This window comes from Chanodichthys erythropterus, chromosome 7 (genome assembly GCF_024489055.1).
Source record: "Chanodichthys erythropterus isolate Z2021 chromosome 7, ASM2448905v1, whole genome shotgun sequence".
NCBI classification, from domain to species: Eukaryota; Metazoa; Chordata; class Actinopteri; order Cypriniformes; family Xenocyprididae; genus Chanodichthys; species Chanodichthys erythropterus.
Window position 1 is genome coordinate 1,238,182 of NC_090227.1, and position 21,369 is coordinate 1,259,550.

Sequence of the window (21,369 nt, forward strand, 5' to 3'; positions counted from 1 at the left end):
GTACATGGCTTTTTAAGTCATCTGCTGTAAAAGTGTTGGACAATAACAAATACTAAATAGGCTTTTGGTGTGTGGCATCAATATTCTGTGAGTATAACCTAATCAAAGATATACAGTATGACTCAGCGAAAGACAAAGTCAGTCTTCCACACCAAAGACTAATTCGCTTTTAGCTCTCTAAACTTGTTTTTCTGGCTTGACAGCAGAGGCCGTCCATCAGAAGAGGCAATGGATGCTGAGCCTTCCTTAAAATAATTATTCTGAATAAATGTAATGACTAAAGTGATAAAATTAACTGTTTTTTTTTAGCTCAAAAACAACTGTGCCCAGAGCTGAGCTCCCATGAGCACAGATGGCACATTTAAAATTGCGTACTTCTTGAGATAATTGGGAATGCTGTCTTTCTTTTCTCTAGTTATTATAGACCTCCTTGGGATTAAGAAATTGGAAGCACCACATAAATAATCAATCGTCATTTTCAGTACAATTATCAAGATCATATCAAATGCTCTCTAGTGTCCCACCCCTACATTGAGGCTGAAGCTGCAACTTAAAATCAGTGCTTGTTCACACAATTACTATTTTCTACATGGTGAATGGCACATTGTGCAATATATAAGGGAAAGGGAACAATTCAGACAGTGTAAATATGCTTTCCATTGGGGTGAATGAAGTCTGGTTTCACTTTAGTTTCCAGCAAACCGACACAGTCTGCTTCAGGCCAGAGACACGATAGCACTTCGAGAAAGAGCTATCAATCTGTCAATCCTTTCCATGTCCAGGCCGGGTGAGGTTTCTTGTGTTGTGTCAAATTACTGGATGATGGGAAAGAGTACAAAGTTGTGTGTTATTTGCGTACTCTGTTAACAGGATCATATGCACAAGTAGGTGCAGACCACAAAACGTATCGAACCCATTTGAATTCTGCACAGAATGCTTTATTTTAAAGCGATATGGAGGAGATTAGGAGGAGGAAACTGTGTTTTTACCTAGTTTAATGGCTCTGGCCGAGCTGTGATAAACTAAGTGCTATTGGCTATTTTAAAAAAAGGGGGAGGAGCTGTTCGATATGTCCTGCCCTGTCTTCCTGTTTCAGTGGAAATTATGTCAAAACATTAAATAATGCTGTGCGTTTCAAGGCACTTCAGTGGGCTTTTAAGGTTAAAGAGTGAACCAGTATCATGCAAAATCTCCCATTTTTGTTCTGCAGAAGAAAGTCAGTTTGGAACAACGTGAGGAGTAAATGATGACAAAATTTGGGTGAATATCACTTTAATAAATCACACATAATGAGAACGCATAAAAGACAAGGGGCTCGTTGGACAGAACACTGTATAAATAAAGTAAATGACTGCTGCAATGAAAGATTATTGTGCTTTAGCAATCAACACAATGTGCTGATGTATAATTGGAGGGGAATTCAGTAGTTCAACATGGTTGCGAAAATGAGCGGTTTTCATTTGAATCACCTTGAGGCTCTTGCCAGTGGGGAGGGGTGATAAGAGGCAGTTGGCAGGATTTTAAGAGTCTCTGAGTTTTTTCAGACCTTTGCGTCGAATGCGAGACACTTAGATGTCAAAGATGGAGGTGAGATCACAGCCAGTGATTTTTGAGGCTAAATGCATCAAGTCTTTTGAGCTTTTGAACTGCCAAACCACATGCGGATGGAAAGGTTTAGCACAGTTTCTATCATCTTCGTCATCATGTAAGACTGCTGCATCCATTTTTGACAACCGAGTTCTTTTAAATTATGATATCTTGTAGTTTGACTAACAGTAGTTTCAAAGTAGTTCAACAACTAAATGTATCGGAATGTGTTTGATCCGTTCAGTCCTCTTTAGATATGTGTCCGTTAAAACTGCACAAAAATGGCAATGAAGCATTTTGTGAGAAACATATCTGAAATATTAAAACAGTAATAATAATACTACACCATACACTCCAGATTGGTTTCCAATCAACATTTCTTTTCGTTACACTAATATCTGTTACAAAACCCATTATTGAGTCCAAGCTCTCTGCATATTCAAATAAAGCTTGTAGAATTATGTTTGGTTTTGCAGTGTAAGTGATGCATATTTGCCTGCTATCATCTATCTTTGTTTACTGGAAAGTATTTTCTTTTAAATGGAAGTGCTTGTTCCAAATTCTGCTGACTTTTTTGGCCTCATCTCAAGTGCATAACTTGGATTTCTAAACATCCTGCCGTATTAATGTCCTCTCATCTGATGTGGTGATGATGATGATGAGTGCAAAAATTGTGTTTGGAAAAACATGAGACAAAGGCAGAGCTCTCCTAGCACCTGGGTGGGTGAACCTAGGCCACGCACCAGACATCCCTGCTTGTTCAGAAGGATCAAAGGAAGTCAACGCAGGCACGCTGGATAGAAGTGCCTTCACAGATGGTGATGTTGACTCTGGAAGCCTGTGCAAAGACCTGGCTTTGCTGTAGTTTAGGAAACAGTTCTAGCACTAGGGCCATGTGGGATCTCACTAAAGAAAAAAAGACATGTTAGATTGAGTGAGCGAGGGAGAGGGAATGAAAGAGAGAGGGAGGGGGAGATGAGAACATTTTTTCTTTTTTCACAGACCATTGTAAGCAGTCAGAGAGGCAAAGAGTGAAGTGCAGAGGAGAGCAACAGGCAGTCGTCTCCAGAGAGAGCCTGAGAGCAATGCTCAGTCCACTGACAACAACTCAACATCCGGACAGTAAGGAAGAGGGAGGTTTTTCATACTGCAGCCTGCCCTGGGGCCTCAGAAATCATCTGCCTTCCTCACAGATATGCCTGCACCACATACTGAACCAAGGACAAAGTTTCTTCACTGCATGTAGTCTGACTTGCTCATGGACACTATAAGTCCCCTATGCCATACCATCTTTAACCTGCTGGATCAAGGGATTCAATTTGGAGTTTCACTGTCCACAAGTTTCTAGGAAGTCTTGGAAGTTGTTTTCCATGCAAGTCTTGTCAATATGCTGCCTGTTGTTTTCGTGACATGGTGGGTCTGGGTGTTGCTTGGAACCGTAGGGGGACAGTCTCAATCTCAGCATCAGTCTCAGACTGAGGACTCAAACCCCTGGAGACAGATGATTCAATGGGAGAACAATGGACGTGTGTACAGTCTTCTCAACAGCGGGGCTGAATACGTCCCAGCTCGGGCTCAGGAGCGTAACAGGAACCACCGAGTGCTACTAGCGGACGCTCCCAACAGTAGATCGCAAGGTGGGAATGTACGGAGACAAGCACCCTCAAGAGGAACCTCTGAGACTGTGAGAGGCCAAGCCAGACACCCTTTTGGCTTTGGCCTGGTGCCGGACAATTGGCGTCAGGGTGCAGCTGGGACAGGTGAAACAAGTCGTTTCCAGTCATCTACCGGCTCCCGTTTTAGACAATCCTCTGGCTCCTCCTCCTCATCCTCATCATCATCCTCTTCTTTTCATGCACAGTATCCATTCCCTCAACAGCCACCTTATGCTGCTCCTTATGACTCAGTTTTGGACAGGTCATATGAACCTCCCTTCCGTGGAACTGGGCTCTCCACGGGCACTGGTGGTGGCTTCGCCAGAGGAGGATACGGAGGAGGTGGGTACTCTGCCAGCAGTTTTGGAGGAGGAAGCTATAATGGAGGGGGTCCTGCAACCGATGAGAGGTATCGTTACTATTCCCCTTACGGTCAAACCTACCCTGTTGCTCCTGCCCAACCTTCACAGCCACAAATCTCCGATGGATTGGATCACAGATACACGCACAGCCTGTACAACGAGGACTCTCGAGATAGCGGTAATGCTGCACTACCTGCCTCTAATGGTGCCTCAAGCAACACAGGCTCATCCTTCCAGCCTGCAGTGCAAAGCCCTCAATACGAACAATTTCCACCCTTTGGAAGGCCCCAGCCACAGCCTCCGTTTATACAACCACCTCCTCGCAACCCTCTCGTCTCCAACAATGCAGAGAGCCCCAACATGAATGCAGGGAGTGTTTATCGTCCTCAGCAAAGAGGTATGATGTATTTCCATGTCACATACACAGTAAAGAATCGCCAGTCTCTTTGTACATCCCAAACTAATGTTACTCAATAGTTTGCTTAATGGGTCATAGACCAGCGGTCCAGAAAATTTGCTTGTGTGTCTTATGACCTAAGGCCCAAGTGTTGATATTGTAGTGAATGCCACTGTGTACTCTACATCATGTTTCCCTTCTCAAAGAAGGCTGCAGCTCATTTACTAGGCTGCTATGCCAAGTAAAGTTAATCACAGAGTAACTACAGTAGGTACTTAAGCTCTTGCACGCCTGGAGATTTTGGGAAATGGATGCACGTATGGAGCTTGTTTCAGATTCGCTCTCTCTCAAAGGGAAAGGAAGTGAGAGAAACAGAAAGACATCTAAAAAATGTAGTTCTTCTGCCATCTCTTTGTGTTTCCTGGCAGCCGCAAGCCCTTTGGATTTGACAAACGTATAACCCAAGGGACTCAAACTGCGCAAAATTGACTGGAAAGTTGCTAACGCTGGTGTTAATGGGCATTACTTTTAAGCAATTTTTTGTTGTTGTTGTTGTTGTTGTTTCCTCATGAGCAATCAGTGGAAGTTACTCCATCCTAACGTCTGATTTCACCCCATCGTCATTTGTTTCCATCCCCCCATTGACACTGTGTTTGTGAAGTTCCAAGTTCATCTTTGTCTTAGAGCCCGGGTTATTGGAACCAGGTGTTGTGGGATGTGTGCGAGGGCGTATGTGTATGTGGTAATTGATGCGTGCGTAGTGCCTATGGATACACATGCTGCACAAAGAGTGCTCATTGTTTGAAGATTTGGTTCTGGTTTTAGTGATGACTGCACTGCAAGGGCTTAGGGTGAATGATCCCAGTATTTGCTTTAGAGGGTGGGGTGAGGGGCTCAAGTGGCTTAGTTTGTTGTGGGGTGAGTGCGAGGGGTGTGTGGCAGATTGTGGGCTGTTACTATACAAGTTTTTGGAGTGGAGAGATGGAAAGTACCCAGCACACTTGGGGTCCATTGCCTCAGTCAGGAAACAGAAAATATTTAGCTAGACCCTAAATAAAAGTGTGCGTGTGCATATATGTGAATGTGTGCGAGGAGGTGGGTGGTTGTAATGCCTCTGGGACATTGCTGGCCACTGCCAAGTGTGCAAGCTCATTTTGTAATGTGAAATGTTCTTTGTCTCTTGCTTGAGTCACTTCACGCACGACTGATCACCTCGGTTTACAAAATCTGGTCATAAGGGAAATGGGTGTAAACTAAATCCACTGGAAGGTACACATGTGGAAAAAATTCACATTACCCATTACTCAATGATGCAATCACAAACAAATAAGTTGAATTCAGAGCTCCAGCCTGTAGAAACATACATTATCTGTGAACTTGAGTCTTGGAAGTTGAAATAACATCAGATGGGACACATTTACATAATTCACATAAAACCTGGTCAGGATATTTAGATTAGTGCTGTCAAAAGTACCGACCTCGATACTGAAATTTAAAAAAATGTGACAATGTCAGCATTTTCCCCTAGCATTTTGAGTGCTGTTGAGCAGATTTTTAAACACCTCTGATTGGCCAGTGTGTTCATGCACTCAATAGATATGTTTGTGATTGGCTACAATAATCAATGCTTCAAAAAACATGTTGTAAATAGACTAGTGTTGTCAAAAGTACTGATTTCGGTACCAAGACAGTACTGAAATTTAAAAAATGTGACGATTCCGGCATTTCCCCCTAGCATTTTGAGCGCTGTTGAGCGGATTCTTAAACACCTCTGATTGGCCATTGTGTTCACACGCTCAACAGATACATATGTGATTGGCTACTCGTGATTGACGCTCTTCACTGAGCGCTTACAAAGTTAACATTTGAAAGCAGGCATCTATCAGCGGATAAATTAGGGACTTGCTACCGAAGTCTGTATTTTGTCAAAACTAATTGAGATCTGGCTTGTGTCTGACTAGGAGTCAATCAGTTATTATACTTACAAGCCTAATCCTCCTGAAAACAGTATGAGGTCATCAGGAAGACCCTTTTTAAATATGTTGTTGAAGTACATTTTTAAAAGTACAGACAGAAAAGCAAGGTATTGTGTGAGGGTTTGGATCTTTCTCACTCATCTTATTTCCTACATTCTGTGCAAAAATTGTAGCATTGAAGTGCATTGTAGCTTGCTGTTCATAATGAATGTTGGCGTAGTCAGAGAACAGAGCTTTGTAGAGAAAAGTGCAGACTGCGTGAAAAATCTTTTGCTGGTGAACCACAGTCTTTCACACTCGCTTTAAACTGTTTACAAGAGCTGACCAAGAAAGTTTCCTGAGGCCTTAAAGTCTTTCTCAGACCAAGCTGGCAAATCGGATGTGTACACAGAGATGGGGATGGCAAAGCATTCACTGGAGTAGAGTGGTGGCGCTAACGTGCCTGAAATAAGGAGAATGACCAAGGCCATCATGTTTTATAGAGTAAAAGTTGCTCCAAGCTCTAAACATGCAGAAGTGAGATTGGATCTGCACTCCATATTGTTTCTTTGAAGAAATCTGATGGACCACTAGCAAAAAAAAATGCTGGTTCTGAAGCTAAATGAACATCTAAGTCTTGCTGGTGAAGATGGTTAAGGACTTCAGTAGTATCATATGCTGGAGTCCATCAGTGCTGCTGCTTCTCTCAACAGGGTTCTTTTCTCTGAAATCCACGACATGCAAAGCAGGAAAGCAGATATGCTGTCGCCTTTCCTTTGAAGAAATGTTAATGTCCACATAAGGACTTAGACTGCGCTGTTATTATATTCATAAGATTCTTTAGACATGAAGTTAACACAGCCAGCTTGCGTTTTAAGTGTAAATAAAGGTGATAAGTAGTTTTTGTACTGGGCCTGTACAGCTTGGATGAACATTAGCTGTCACAGCTAGCTCTGTTTTTCTTTTTTCTGTTTTTAACAGACTTGGTCACAGGCCCAATTTGGATCCAGCAGGGAAGTGATCTCATTTTCATTTCGCTGTCACCTCTCCCTCATCTTTTGTACTCTCTCTCTCTTCCCCTACGTGCAACACTTTGTTCTTTTTTTGCGTGACCTTGAAACCAGATGAGAAGCAACGTTTGATGCATTATACTGTGAGGCTTCAGCATTACCTCATCAAAAACCTCTTCATCTCTTGTGTATTTTTCAAAGATATGCTTATTTGGATACTGCCATTTTTCAAATATTTTTCTTTCTTTTACATTTAAAGGTATGTAACATCAGAAAAGCTCAGAACATTACAGCTGCACATTTGTCCCCAGGACCGTGTGTTATGAAACCTGAAATTGTTATTACCCTGCTGAAAAAAAAAAAAAAAAAGCCTAGTCTGGTTTCCACCAAACCAACCACAACTTAGTCAAAGTTGATCTTCAAAGCTGGTTTTAGAAGGTTTTTGGGCTCTTTTCAGGTTGCCAAGCAGATCTGTTTGCTTATTGCAAAGGGTTTTGGACACTTTTCAGGTGGTCACACTGGTCAGTTTGGTTGTTTTATAGTGTTTTTGGGACACTTCATGTGGTCAGAATAGTCAGTTTGATGGTTTTAGAGTGGTTTTGAGCACTTTTAAGGTGGTCAGTTTGGTGGTTGTAGAGGGATTTGGACACTTTTCAGGTGGTCACACTGGTTGGTGTGTTGGCTTTATAGTGGTTTTGGGACACTTCATGTGGTCAGAATAGTCGGTTTGTTGGTTTTAGAGTGGTTTTGCGACACTTCAGGTGGTCAGAATAGTCGGTTTGATGGTTTTAGAGTGGTTTTGAGCACTTTTCAGGTGGTCACACTGGTTGGTTGGTTTGTTGGCTTCATAGTGGTTTTGCGACACTTCAGGTGGTCAGAATAGTCGGTTTGATGTTTTAGAGTGGTTTTGAGCCTTATTCAGGTGGTCACACTGGTTGGTTTGTTGGTTTTAGAGTGGTTTTGGGACACTTTATGTGGTCAGAATAGTCCGTTTGATGGTTTTAGAGTGGTTTTGGACATTTTTCAGTAGGTCAGACTGGGTCAGTTTGGTGGTTTTATAGTGGCTTTGAGCACTTTTCATGTGGTCAGTTTGGTAGTTTTAGAGTGATTTAAATTTTGGAACATTTTTCAGGTGGTCACACTAGTTGGTTGGTTTGTTGGCTTCATAGTGGTTTTGGGACACTTCGGGTGGTCAGAATAGTTGGTTTGGTGTTTTAGAGTGGTTTTGAGCACTATTCAGGTGGTCACACTGGTTGGTTTGTTGGTTTTATAGTGGTTTTGGGACACTTCAAGTGGTCAGAATAGTTGGTTTGATGTTTTAGAGTGGTTTTGAGCCTTATTCAGGTGGTCACACTGATTGGTTTGTTGGTTTTATAGTGGTTTTGGGACACTTCAAGTGGTCAGAATAGTCGGTTTGATGGTTTTAGAGTGGTTTTGAGCACTTTTCAGCTGGTCAGTTTGGTGGTTTTAGGGGGATTTTAACATTTCTCAGGTGGTCAGACGGTTTATTGGTTTTAGAGTAGTTTTGGATACTTTTCTGGTTTCCAGGCTGGTCTGTTTGGTGGTTTTAGAGGGATTTAGCTATTTTCCAGGTGGTCAGACTGGTTTGTTTTGGTGGTTTTAGGATAGATAGATAGATAGATAGATAGATAGATAGATAGATAGATAGATAGATAGATAGATAGATAGATAGATAGATAGATGATAGATAGATAGATAGATAGATAGATAGATAGATAGATAGATATAGATAGATAGATAGATAGATAGATAGATAGATAGATAGATAGATAGATAGATAGATAGATAGATAGATAGATAGATAGATAGATAGATAGATAGATATTATTGTCCCTTAACGGGAAATTTGTTTTCACAGACTGTCATACAGTACACGTAACTGGCATACAAAAACAAAAACATATGTACACAAAAACAACAACACAAAAGCACAAAAAAGATGTAGATGTTCAACTTTGTAGTTATTTTTAGATCCTTTTCTGGTGGCCAGGCTGATCACTTTTGGTGGCTTTAAAGTGGTTTTGAGCACTTATCAGCTGGTCAAACATGTCTGGTTGCAGAGTTTAGAGGGGTTTGGGCACTTTTCCTGCTGACCCAGTTTGAAGAGCGGCCTAAACCAGCTTAGACCTGCTTAGGCCAGTTTTTTTGTTTTTTTTTCTCCCTTCAATGTAATTTCAGAATGTGTGCTTCAGCATCTGGTTCTACAATGTAACTCTGATGATGTTTTTAGGTTTGCCTGACCTGGTTCCTGACCCCAACTATGTCCAAGCCTCCACATACGTTCAGAGAGCCCATATGTACTCCTTACGCTGTGCAGCAGAGGAGAAATGTTTGGCCAGGTGAGAATCCTCAACTCTCAACTCTTTATACTTCTGTTTATGAAATGGCCGTTTAAAGCCAGGCAGGCTTTATTTACACAATAACCCTCCCATACTCCTTTACAACTGTTTACACCACACCATCCAATGTTAACCAATGAGAAGGATGTGAGATGACATTTGTGGAGTTCTTCATGCAGAAATATGGGTGGTGTCACATCATATAAATTCTAGCCTGCTGTTATGAGCTCCTCTCATATATACAACATTTCATTACTCAGTGCTGCAGTACCTCATTAATGTTTTCCCCTCCTCAGCTCTGCTTACAGTGCGGACGCCACAGACTATAGCGTCAGGGTTCTTCTGCGCTTCCCTCAGAGAGTGAAGAACCAAGGGACGGCTGATTTCATGCCCAACCGACCTCGTCACACCTGGGAGTGGCACAGCTGTCACCAGTAAGTTCAGAAACAAGAGTCTATCTCTGATCTCAGTGAGCTTTTATTACATTTTACGCATGCACAGAAAGTTGATTTTAGCGTTTTCCGATGTTTCTTTGTGGACGAGGAACATTTGGAAAACGCTTGCAGACGCCAATGTGGATGGAGAGTGATTTGAAATGAAAACATAGTTTTCAAATGTATTCAGATTTATGTAGATGTAGCCGGTTTCCCATGAACCCAGCAGTTCACTCGCACTAACCACAAAACCACGATGCTTAATTCACCATTAAAGCTCTGTTGTTGCATCAGACGAGCATAGGAAAGATCAGGTTTGTACACACGCACCTTTTTACAAGCCTGTAGCTACAAATCAATACAAATCCAATCCTAATATGATTAAAAGTCCCAGAATGATAGAATTGTAATTGTCAGAGATTATGGAAATATTCAATGAGTTTATATTCCTTATCTCATATCAGAATCTAAATGAATTTTGGCATCAATTTATGTATTTTGTTTCACTTGGCGAAGGGCTGTTATCCTCAGAGGGGATTTCCATAACATTTCCATGTACAATCAGCTGGGCCTCGTGACAAGTGAAAATGAATGTCTGTCAGTACTTGTCAGTACTGTGTTTGTTCGCCCGTAGCTGTTCATTACATCATGTCTACATTTGCAAGTGAGATGGTGAATTTGCGCGAGTTGTTCTTTTGCTTCAAGTTAAACTTTGCTCAGATTTGTTGCACTGCTGAAAACGCCCACATCACATCTTCAGTGACAGCTGTCACTCATGTCAGCTCAAACTGCCAACTGACAAATGATTAGAATGATTTCTGAAGGATCATGTGACACTGAAGACTGGAGTAATGATGCTGAAAATTCAGCTTTGATCATGGGAATAAATTACATCTTACAATATATTCATATAGAAAACATGTATTTTAAATTGTAATAATATTTCACATTTTTACTGCATCTTTGATCAAATAAATGCAACCTGGATGAGCACAAGAGAGAGAAATCTTACTGAAACCAGACATTTAAATGAACTTTATATTAATTTTCACAGCAAATTTTGATGCATATCATTATTTTTTAAATAATGTTTATTATAATATTAAGTAATTGATTTAATAATTTTTTAATCAACTGACAGCGCTATAAATTAAACTAGAAGTGAAATATAGCACAGTTTAATTCTGCAGTAAATAAAAACATTAGTGAAGTTGAAAGTTTAGTTGGTCTAGTGGCATGACTCTTGCAATTGAAGACGTCCTGTTGTTGAATGTCAGATAATTAGCGGAGATGCATTTGGTTGTATTTTGTAAGCTTGTTTCCGCAACTAAATAAAAAAAAATTAAAAAAGGTAATTGTGACTTTTTATCTCACATTTCTGACTTTTTTCTCACAACTACAAGTTTGCATCTCACAACTTAGACTTTTTCAGATTTCTCAGAATTGTGAGATTTAAACTCACAATTGCAATTTATAAAGTCAGAATTGAACAATATAAAGTCGCAATTCTTACTTTTTTCTTGCAAGTTTTAATCACACAATTCTAACTTTACAACTTGAAATTCTGACTTTATAACTCTGAGTTATAAAGTCAGAATTGCATGATAAAAACTCGCAATTGTGACTTAACTCAGAATTATGCAATATAAAGTCAGAATTGAGTTATAAAGTCAGAATTGTGTTATAAAGTCAGAATTGCATGATATAAACTTGCAATTGTGTCTTAACTCAGAATTATGCAATATAAAGTCAGAATTGAGTTATAAAGTCAGAATTGTGTTATAAAGTCAGAATTGTGTTATAAAGTCAGAATTGCATGATATAAACTTGCAATTGTGTCTTAACTCAGAATTATGCAATATAAAGTCAGAATTGAGTTATAAAGTCAGATTTGTGTTATAAAGTCAGAATTGCATGATATAAAGTCAGAATTGAGTTATAAAGTCAGAATTGCATGATATAAAGTCAGAATTGAGTTAAAAAGTCAGAATTGCATGATATAAAGTCAGAATTGTGTTATAAAGTCAGAATTGCATGATATAAACTTGCAATTGTGTCTTAACTCAGAATTATGCAATATAAAGTCAGAATTGAGTTATAAAGTCAGAATTGTGTTATAAAGTCAGAATTGTGTTATAAAGTCAGAATTGCATGATATAAACTTGCAATTGTGTCTTAACTCAGAATTATGCAATATAAAGTCAGAATTGAGTTATAAAGTCAGAATTGTGTGATAAAGTCAGAATTGTGTGATATAAAGTCAGAATTGTGTTATAAAGTCAGAATTGTGTGATAAAGTCAGAATTGTGTGATAAAGTCAGAATTGTGTTATAACGTCAGAATTGCGCGATTGTCACAATTCTGACTTTTTTTTCTCAGAATTGCAAGTTTTTATCATCCAATTCTGACTTTATAACTCACAGTTGTTTATATCTCGCAATTCTAAGAAATAAGTCAGAATTGCGAGTTATAAAGTCAGAATTTCAAGTTGTAAAGTTAGAATTGCGAGATATAAACTCAATTGCGAGTTATGAATTTAGAATTGCAAGTTATAAAGTTTATCTCACAATTCTGAGATAAACTGTCAGTCTGTTTTCCCTCACAATTGGACATTATGACACGCCAGTTTATCTCACAATTCTGACTTTATATCACGCAAGATAAAAAGATAAAAAGTCGCAATTACATGTTTTCTTTTTTATTTCATGTTGGAAACAAGCTTCAATAGTTTTCTATTGCACTGACATAAACTCGATTTCTGTTGTACATTTTATCAACATTGACTTTTGGCCTGGGATCAGTCTGAGCGTTCACTGTAGTTTTGTGGAGATGCAGTGTTAGTTTCTACTGCTGCTGAGCATTTGCTCATAAACAGATTATTAATGTAACCTGAAAATGTCAGCACATGAAGTATTCAGCATTTTAACTCATTTCTAATGCAATTAGACAGCTAAGCTGTGTGATGACCTCTTTCGTGCAACCTAAATCTGATGCTATGCGTACAAGCACCTGATTCTCTTTGAAAAAAAAAAGAGAAGGAATTCAGAAGAAGTGCAGAGAGATGGCAAAGAGCGGAAGGTAATCTATAATTGCTTGCCCTTCTCTGCTTTGACATGTTTGATATTGTGCAGAGATTAAAAGTGTCCTTGGCGTCTCATTACTAATAGCTGAAATGAAAACTGCATAGCAGGTGAAACTGCCATCAGACGAAGTTTTCCAGTGCTTTGACTGCTTTGATTTCCTCAAAGACAACAGCGAGGCGGCGTGTAGACATACACTACACAATGTCAGTCAGATTTCGTGAGTCACAGGGTGGGACTGACTTTGACCCTTCATCTCTGATGTAAGAGCTGAGGATTTTTGATGGAGGTGGAGAGACTCAGTTCCCCGAGACTTTGATGACCGTAAGATACACAAACCGTGAAGAATAACATAATATTTATATGTAACCAGGACCCAGCTTGTCATTTTGCATCCTAATCCGTTTATTCTTGTCCTTTCTGTGAAAAACTGTCAATAAAACACTGTTCTGACAAACATTTTAATTATTAGTAATTATTACCATTGGAATTTTAATCAGTTATTTATTTTAAATAACTAAATAATTCTATATTTTATGTTAAATGTATTTATTTATTAGTGTTTCATAAATCAATAAATCAAGTAAATAAAAAGTCAACCTCACATTATTGTCAACTAACTTGAATTAGAATATTAGTAAACTGTTATTAATGGGATGGTGTTAGGGTTCAGGTTAGTAAAATAACCTGATATTAGTATAGTAATAATATAGTAGAATAGTGTGTGCGTGCGTGCGCTCTATCATTCATATGTAGTTTGCTCAGGGTTTTGGCTACAGGCTCCTGAACATGTCTGTCATCCCCTCATCAAATAAGATTTAATATGCTTGGCACTAACAAACATGGCTTATGGGAAATATCGTATCCCTGTGGAAAATATGAACTCTGTCCCGGTCAGAGGAAAGTACCTGTGTTTTCCCTGCCGCAGTCCTTCAGGTATTACCACAGCTTTCCAAGAAAAGGCTTTTGCCAAAAGACCAAACAAAAGGTAAGAAAGAGCGGCGCGGCATGTACAGTTCGATTGTGTTCAGTCAGAAGCACCTGCTGAAATATGAATGCCTTTTCAAAGACTTCACCAGAAAGAAAGAAGGAATTGAGTGTAAATCCTACAGTAACCCTTTCTTTTAGTGTCCTCCATGCATATGTTACATGCTATATTATAAGCCTAAATCAAACACTACCCCTATAAAAAGTACACGTTGTTAATTGATATCGCTCAGTACTTAAATGTACTGTATAGTTACACTGTAACAAGGACACCTTAAAATAAAGTGTGACTGAGTATTTCTTATGCTTAAAATTAATATTTGAATGTTTATTAATATTTATTTTAATGCATATGAGGGAAGTGAAAGATTGAACAGTGTCTGAAGCTTTGAAAACATAAAGAAAAAGATCTTCTAACTTTCACTATCTAATGCACCACCAAGGTTTTATTTATTTATTTATTTATTTATTTATTTATTTATTTAAATAAATAAAAGTACCTTTGCCATCAAATCTGATTGTATGACGTCATCAGGGTAATTATAATGAACTAAAACTAAAAGCATAAAAAAACTTAATAAACAAAACAAACATTATTTAGTTAGACAATTTAGACAAAAAGGTAGAAAATAATAAAAATGACAAAAACACAACAATGTCAATAAAATGAAACAAACTAAAATGAAAATGAAAACAAAAATATGCAAATAAAAACTCAAAATAGTAATAAAAACTATAATAGTATCTCAATGATACTACAATAACATTGGATAATGTCACAGTCCTTGTATTCTCCAAACCCAGGTTTCCCTCTCTCTCTCTCAGGCATTACCACAGTATGGATGAGTTCAGTCACTACGATCTGTTAGAGGTCAGCTCTGGCCGGAAGGTGGCCGAGGGACACAAGGCCAGTTTCTGTCTGGAGGACACGACCTGTGACTTCGGACATCTGAAGCGTTACGCTTGTACTTCACATACACAGGTACAGTATAGCATGTTTCGGTTTTAAGACCCGTTCTCATATTTTTATTGGTGAATATTGCACAGACAAGCCAGAGCAGGTTACTTTTGATATGAAACAAAGTCTCAAATTTTGTAATTTTTAAATAAATTTAAACAATGAATACCGCTTTGTGGCTCTTTAATGTGTCGTAACAGATCGCTGTAGCGCCTGAGCTCAAGCGGCTCGTGAACCGATCATCTCTTCCTACTAGTTCATTTATAGCATCAAATAAACATGAATGAACATCAGAAGGAATGTTGTTTCAACCGCGGAAAGATGTCAGTACACACCATTTTTCAAGTTCAAGTCCACCGACGTTAATCGACTAACTCTCCTGACTGCTTTGTCGGACATAACGTCAGATTCGGCGTTATGATTGGTTAGAATGCCTGTCAATCAAACTCCCAGAGAAGGGTCAATTAGACACGCACACGCAACATTTCTCAGCACTTCAAATGTTATTTTTAATGTGATGACCAAAAACATTATTTGTCCATCCTTCTGAAATTGTCCCCGAACATTTCAAGATATAGGAAATCCAACATTTGATCGAAAACACCTTTATTTAAAAATAAAAAAGGCATTAATTACCACTATAACCATCAGATGGCAGCAGAGGAGCATTTGTTTGCTCATATTAGCCATTTCCTGTCATATTTTTTTCACTCGGTTTCGCTTTTGAATAAATATTAAACAATGTAAAATCACTAGGTTTAAAAACACATTTTGTCAAGGTGAAATATGAAGTACAAAATCTCATGAAAAACAAAAACTTTGAAAACTAAATTAATTACACAGAAAGTGAGCGCCGCGCTCTCCCTTTGGCACTCTTGTAAAAAAAACACATTTTATTCAATAAATATAACTAAAGTGCACAATAAATCTTTAATTTATACTGTTTTGATGCTTTTTTTCCACATGAAAGCGTAAAAACTTTAGGACGTAAAGGAGGAACACTGAGACACGCCTTTTTATGTCATCTTTCATTTGAATAACTAAATTAACTAGATTTGAATAACTAAATTAGCTAGGCCTGGCTATTTTGGTGACTATATTCTGATTTTAAACAAAGTATCACACTCTTGATACTGTTATTGTCAATTAAAGCCACTTGTTGTTTCGATTAAACAAAAACTTTTTTTCCTTTAATTCCCCAGGGTCTCAGTCCAGGTTGCTTTGACACATACAATGCAGATATTGACTGCCAGTGGATTGACATCACTGATGTTCAGCCAGGAAACTATATACTCAAGGTAACATTCTCAAAATTTACTCTCCGTCTTCCGTTTCACACTGAGCACTCGCAAAGACATTTTCATAACCTTCAAAGAGAGAATATATTTTATCTGACACATCCAAACAGAGAATGACACGTCTTGCTAAAAGTTTGGCACCGGGAGTCGTTTGATGTGCGCTAAACGCTCGAGCAGCTGCATCAGACTTTTGTCCAACTCTTCTGTGTGATATCGATGATGAGTTGGGTATGTGTACGGTACACCATGTGCTCATAAATAAGACAGATTCAGACATGCTCCACTGTCTCTTCAAGCAGATCCAGCTTCTCGCTGTTTGACCTTCAGCAAAACTACACCACAATAGCTGGAGTGCAGTGATGTTTAGCCTTCTGCTCTGAGGCTCAGTTGTGATGTGCTTTCATAACAGAGGAGGATTGAGCGAGAAGCGTGAACTTCCCCGCAGAAAGTGGAAGAACTAAAAATCTAATTGTCCAGGGTTATTATTTTGGAAGCTTGTTTCTGCCATTGAATACAAAATAAAAAAAAAAGGTAATTGTGAGGTTTTATCTCACAATTCTGACTTTTTATCACAATTCTGACTTTATAACACACAATTCTGACTTTATATCACACAATTCTGACTTTATATCACACAATTCTGACTTTATATCACACAATTCTGACTTTATAACACACAATTCTGACTTTATATCACACAATTCTGACTTTATATCACACAATTCTGACTTTATATCACACAATTCTGACTTTATAGCACACAATTCTGACTTTATATCACACAATTCTGACTTTATCACACAATTCTGACTTTATATCTCACAATTCTGACTTTATAACACAATTCTGACTTTATAACACACAATTCTGACTTTATATCACACAATTCTGACTTTATATCACACAATTCTGACTTTATATCTCACAATTCTGACTTTATAACACAATTCTGACTTTATATCACGCAATTCTGACTTTATATCACGCAATTCTCGCAATTGTGACTTTATATCACGCAATTCTGACTTTATAACACAATTCTGACTTTATATCACGCAATTCTCGCAATTGTGACTTTATATCACGCAATTCTGACTTTATATCTCGCAATTCTGACTTTATATCTCACAATTCTGACTTTATATCACACAATTCTGACTTTATAACACAATTCTGACTTTATATCACGCAATTCTGACTTTATATCATGCAATTCTCGCAATTCTGACTTTATATCACGCAATTCTGACTTTATAACACAATTCTGACTTTATATCACACAATTCTGACTTTATATCTCACAATTCTGACTTTATATCACGCAATTCTGACTTTATATCATGCAATTCTCGCAATTCTGACTTTATATCACGCAATTCTGACTTTATAACACAATTCTGACTTTATATCACACAATTCTGACTTTATATCTCACAATTCTGACTTTATAACACAATTCTGACTTTATATCACACAATTCTGACTTTATATCTCACAATTCTGACTTTATAACACAATTCTGACTTTATATCACGCAATTCTGACTTTATATCACGCAATTCTCGCAATTGTGACTTTATATCACGCAATTCTGACTTTATAACACAATTCTGACTTTATATCACGCAATTCTCGCAATTGTGACTTTATATCACGCAATTCTGACTTTATATCTCACAATTCTGACTTTATATCACACAATTCTGACTTTATAACACAATTCTGACTTTATATCACGCAATTCTGACTTTATATCACGCAATTCTCGCAATTGTGACTTTATATCACGCAATTCTGACTTTATATCTCGCAATTCTGACTTTATATCTCACAATTCTGACTTTATATCACACAATTCTGACTTTATAACACAATTCTGACTTTATATCACACAATTCTGACTTTATATCACACAATTCTGACTTTATATCTCGCAATTCTGACTTTATATCTCACAATTCTGACTTTATATCTCACAATTCTGACTTTATAACACAATTCTGACTTTATATCACACAATTCTGACTTTATATTACACAATTCTGACTTTATATCTCACAATTCTGACTTTATAACACAATTCTGACTTTATATCACACAATTCTGACTTTATATCACACAATTCTGACTTTATAACACAATTCTGACTTTATATCACACAATTCTGACTTTATATTACACAATTCTGACTTTATATCTCGCAATTCTGACTTTATAACACACAATTCTGACTTTATATCACACAATTCTGACTTTATATCTTGCAATTCTGACTTTATATCTCACAATTCTGACTTTATAACACAATTCTGACTTTATAACACAATTCTGACTTTATATCACGCAATTCTGACTTTATATCACGCAATTCTCGCAATTGTGACTTTATATCACGCAATTCTAACTTTATATCTCGCAATTCTGACTTTATATCTCACAATTCTGACTTTATATCACACAATTCTGACTTTATATCACACAATTCTGACTTTATATTACACAATTCTGACTTTATATCTCACAATTCTGACTTTATATCACACAATTCTGACTTAATATCACACAATTCTGACTTTATATCTCGCAATTATGACTTTATAACACACAATTCTGACTTTATATCTCACAATTCTGACTTTATATTACGCAATTCTGACTTTATATCACGCAATTCTGACTTTATATCTCGCAATTCTGACTATATCTCACAATTCTGACTTTATAACACAATTCTGACTTTATATCACGCAAGTCTGACTTTATATCACGCAATTCTCGCAATTGTGACTTTATATCACGCAATTCTGACTTTATAACACAATTCTGACTTTATATCACGCAATTCTGACTTTATATCACGCAATTCTCGCAATTGTGACTTTATAACACAATTCTGACTTTATATCTCGCAATTCTGACTTTATATCACACAATTCTGACTTTATATCACACAATTCTGACTTTATATCACGCAATTCTGACTTTATATCACGCAATTCTGACTTTATATCACACAATTCTGACTTTATATCACACAATTCTGACTTTATATCTCACAATTCTGACTTTATATCACACAATTCTGACTTTATATCTCACAATTCTGACTTTATATCACACAATTCTGACTTTATATCTCACAATTCTGACTTTATATCACACAATTCTGACTTTATATCACACAATTCTGACTTTAACTCGAGAAAAAAAAGGCAAAATTTATTCAGTGAAGGAAGCAAGTTCCAAATAAAATAACTAAAACTGAAATAAAATTAATAAAAAGTAAAAACAAATAACAACTTAAACTTTAAATAAAATTTAATTGAAAATATATTTAAAAAAAATCAAAATACTGATAAAAAAATATAACAGTGTCTCTGTCCTGGTCGATGTAAGAGATTCATAGACAGCTACAGTACATGAGCTCATCTTTTCCACAGATGACAGGTGAATTTCTGCAGATATTGTTGCTGTAGAAAAGATTTCATTCAACTTTTTGTTGTTGTTTGTTCAGTTTATATCACCTTCACTCATCAAAACTGTCTTTGTAAAGTTAATTACACTAATAGTATGACCTCATATATATATTTCAAGGGATTCACTTACTTTTTCCCAGCACTGAAGGTCTAAATTCTGTGTAAATTCCAGCTCCAGGTGAACCCAAAGTACTTGGTGCACGAGTCGGACTTCACCAACAATGTCGTCCGGTGCAACATCCAGTACACGGGCCACTTCGTCAAAACAACAAACTGCAAAATCTCCCAGTAAGTACAATTACTTTTTATAGACAAATATCGATCATAAAGGAGTGTGTGAACGGACTGATATGTCAATAATGTGCGGCATAATTGGATCTTTGAAGTTCAACAGTTTTCCCATTTCATCACTCTTTTTTTCTGCTTCTATAGGTCATGATCTGTCAGATCTGGATGAATCTCCATGGAAGCGCTGTTCCATCGCAATGTGAATGGTGTCGCTGTGATTGATTATTGTATTTGTCTTGGTTACCGTTTATCGTGAACCTGGATTCAGCTGGCGCCTAGAGGAACGAGCACACATACGGCCTCCCTCACACACAGCCGACAAACGTCTGTTTTCTTTCCCGTTATCCCTGGCTTTTCATAAAAACACACACGTGCTGCGCCCAATTAAGTCTAATTCCTTCACCATATTTATGTGGGTCACATTGCTGGAATGCAAAGCGAGATTATTGAACTGCAATTCCATAATTTAGATCAGGAAAATCAGCAACTGGAAACAATCCTTGTGTTTTCCCAAGCCTCCCTCTTTGTCTGTGCCACTTCAGCGAAGGTACAATACTGAAAACGGCGTATGAGAGATCAGCCAGCCTGTCAATCATCCTCCAGCTCACCAATTAAGTCAAAAGTGGTTTTAGTTTGAATGAAGGTCCTGAGAAAAAAAATTAAATGGCTTTGGGATTAAAGCACTTTGAATAAAAGCCTTGAATCCAAAAGCTGGAAGCAGTTTATCAAGCTGTTTTTACCTTGGAGGCTTATTATAGTCTTTTACTTAACCTGCTGCAATTTACATTAAATTAGCTTGTAATGTTGCCTTGTATGTCAGTCCACTGATAGTTCTATAATACAAACTCGACTATACTTGAGACGTCCCCCTCTGAGTGGATAAATGATGTTTAGTGATTAGAGGAATATTCTGGGTTCAATACAAGAATTAACCGCATGATTACAGCAACAAATAATGTCTAAATCAAGGTTACAGTGAGGCGCTTACAATGGAAGTAAATGGGTCCAATTTCTTTATTGTTTAAAAGCAAAAATATAAAGATTTTCATTTCATAAAAGCACTTACATGCTTCTGTTAAAAATTGTGCATTGTTTTAGCTATAAATCTGTTTAAGTTATCATTTCTAAAGTTATTTTAGGATTTAAAGCATTGTTGTATCAAGTGATTTTCTTAAGTGATTTTTTTTTTTCACACGAAAATCATATTAACACATCCAGTACAAATATCTCAACATTCTTAAATTAAGATACATTCACTTGAGAAAATTGATTAATAAATTAAGGGTTTTGTTTTTTTTTTTTTTTTTTTTTTTTTAAGTGTGCTTAAAATAAGAATGAATATCTGCCAATGGGGTCAGAAAAATAAACTTTAGAAAAGAGAACAAGATTATTTTTTGACCGCACTGACAGATATTTTTTTTTTATTATTTTTTTATTTTTTTATTAACAATACTTATTTATGGAAGCTTGTTTCTGCCACTAAATAATAATTTAAAAAAAATGTAATTGCAACTTTTTATCA

At 37.2% G+C, this 21,369-nt stretch overlaps 1 protein-coding gene across 1 annotated transcript; it reads left to right on the forward strand.

The window, feature by feature from the left end:
- Window positions 1-2,610: 2,610 nt before the first annotated feature.
- Window positions 2,611-21,111, forward strand: loxl1 (lysyl oxidase-like 1). Its single transcript, XM_067388914.1, has 7 exons — window positions 2,611-4,001; window positions 9,218-9,326; window positions 9,623-9,760; window positions 14,653-14,809; window positions 15,988-16,083; window positions 19,732-19,847; window positions 19,992-21,111. Exons 1-7 carry the CDS (start codon window positions 2,975-2,977, stop codon window positions 19,996-19,998), a joined length of 1,650 nt encoding a protein of 549 aa, XP_067245015.1. The 5' UTR covers window positions 2,611-2,974; the 3' UTR covers window positions 19,999-21,111.
- The last annotated feature ends 258 nt before the right edge of the window (window positions 21,112-21,369 follow it).

Excerpts from the sequence above, each read along its gene's own strand:
- loxl1 (XM_067388914.1), top strand. The coding sequence starts at position 2,975 with ATGCTGCCTGTTGTTTTCGTGACATGGTGGGTCTGGGTGTTGCTTGGA. Across the intron at positions 4,002-9,217 it reads TTATCGTCCTCAGCAAAGAG|GTTTGCCTGACCTGGTTCCT; the intron begins GTATGATGTATT and ends TGATGTTTTTAG. Across the intron at positions 9,327-9,622 it reads GAGGAGAAATGTTTGGCCAG|CTCTGCTTACAGTGCGGACG; the intron begins GTGAGAATCCTC and ends TCCCCTCCTCAG.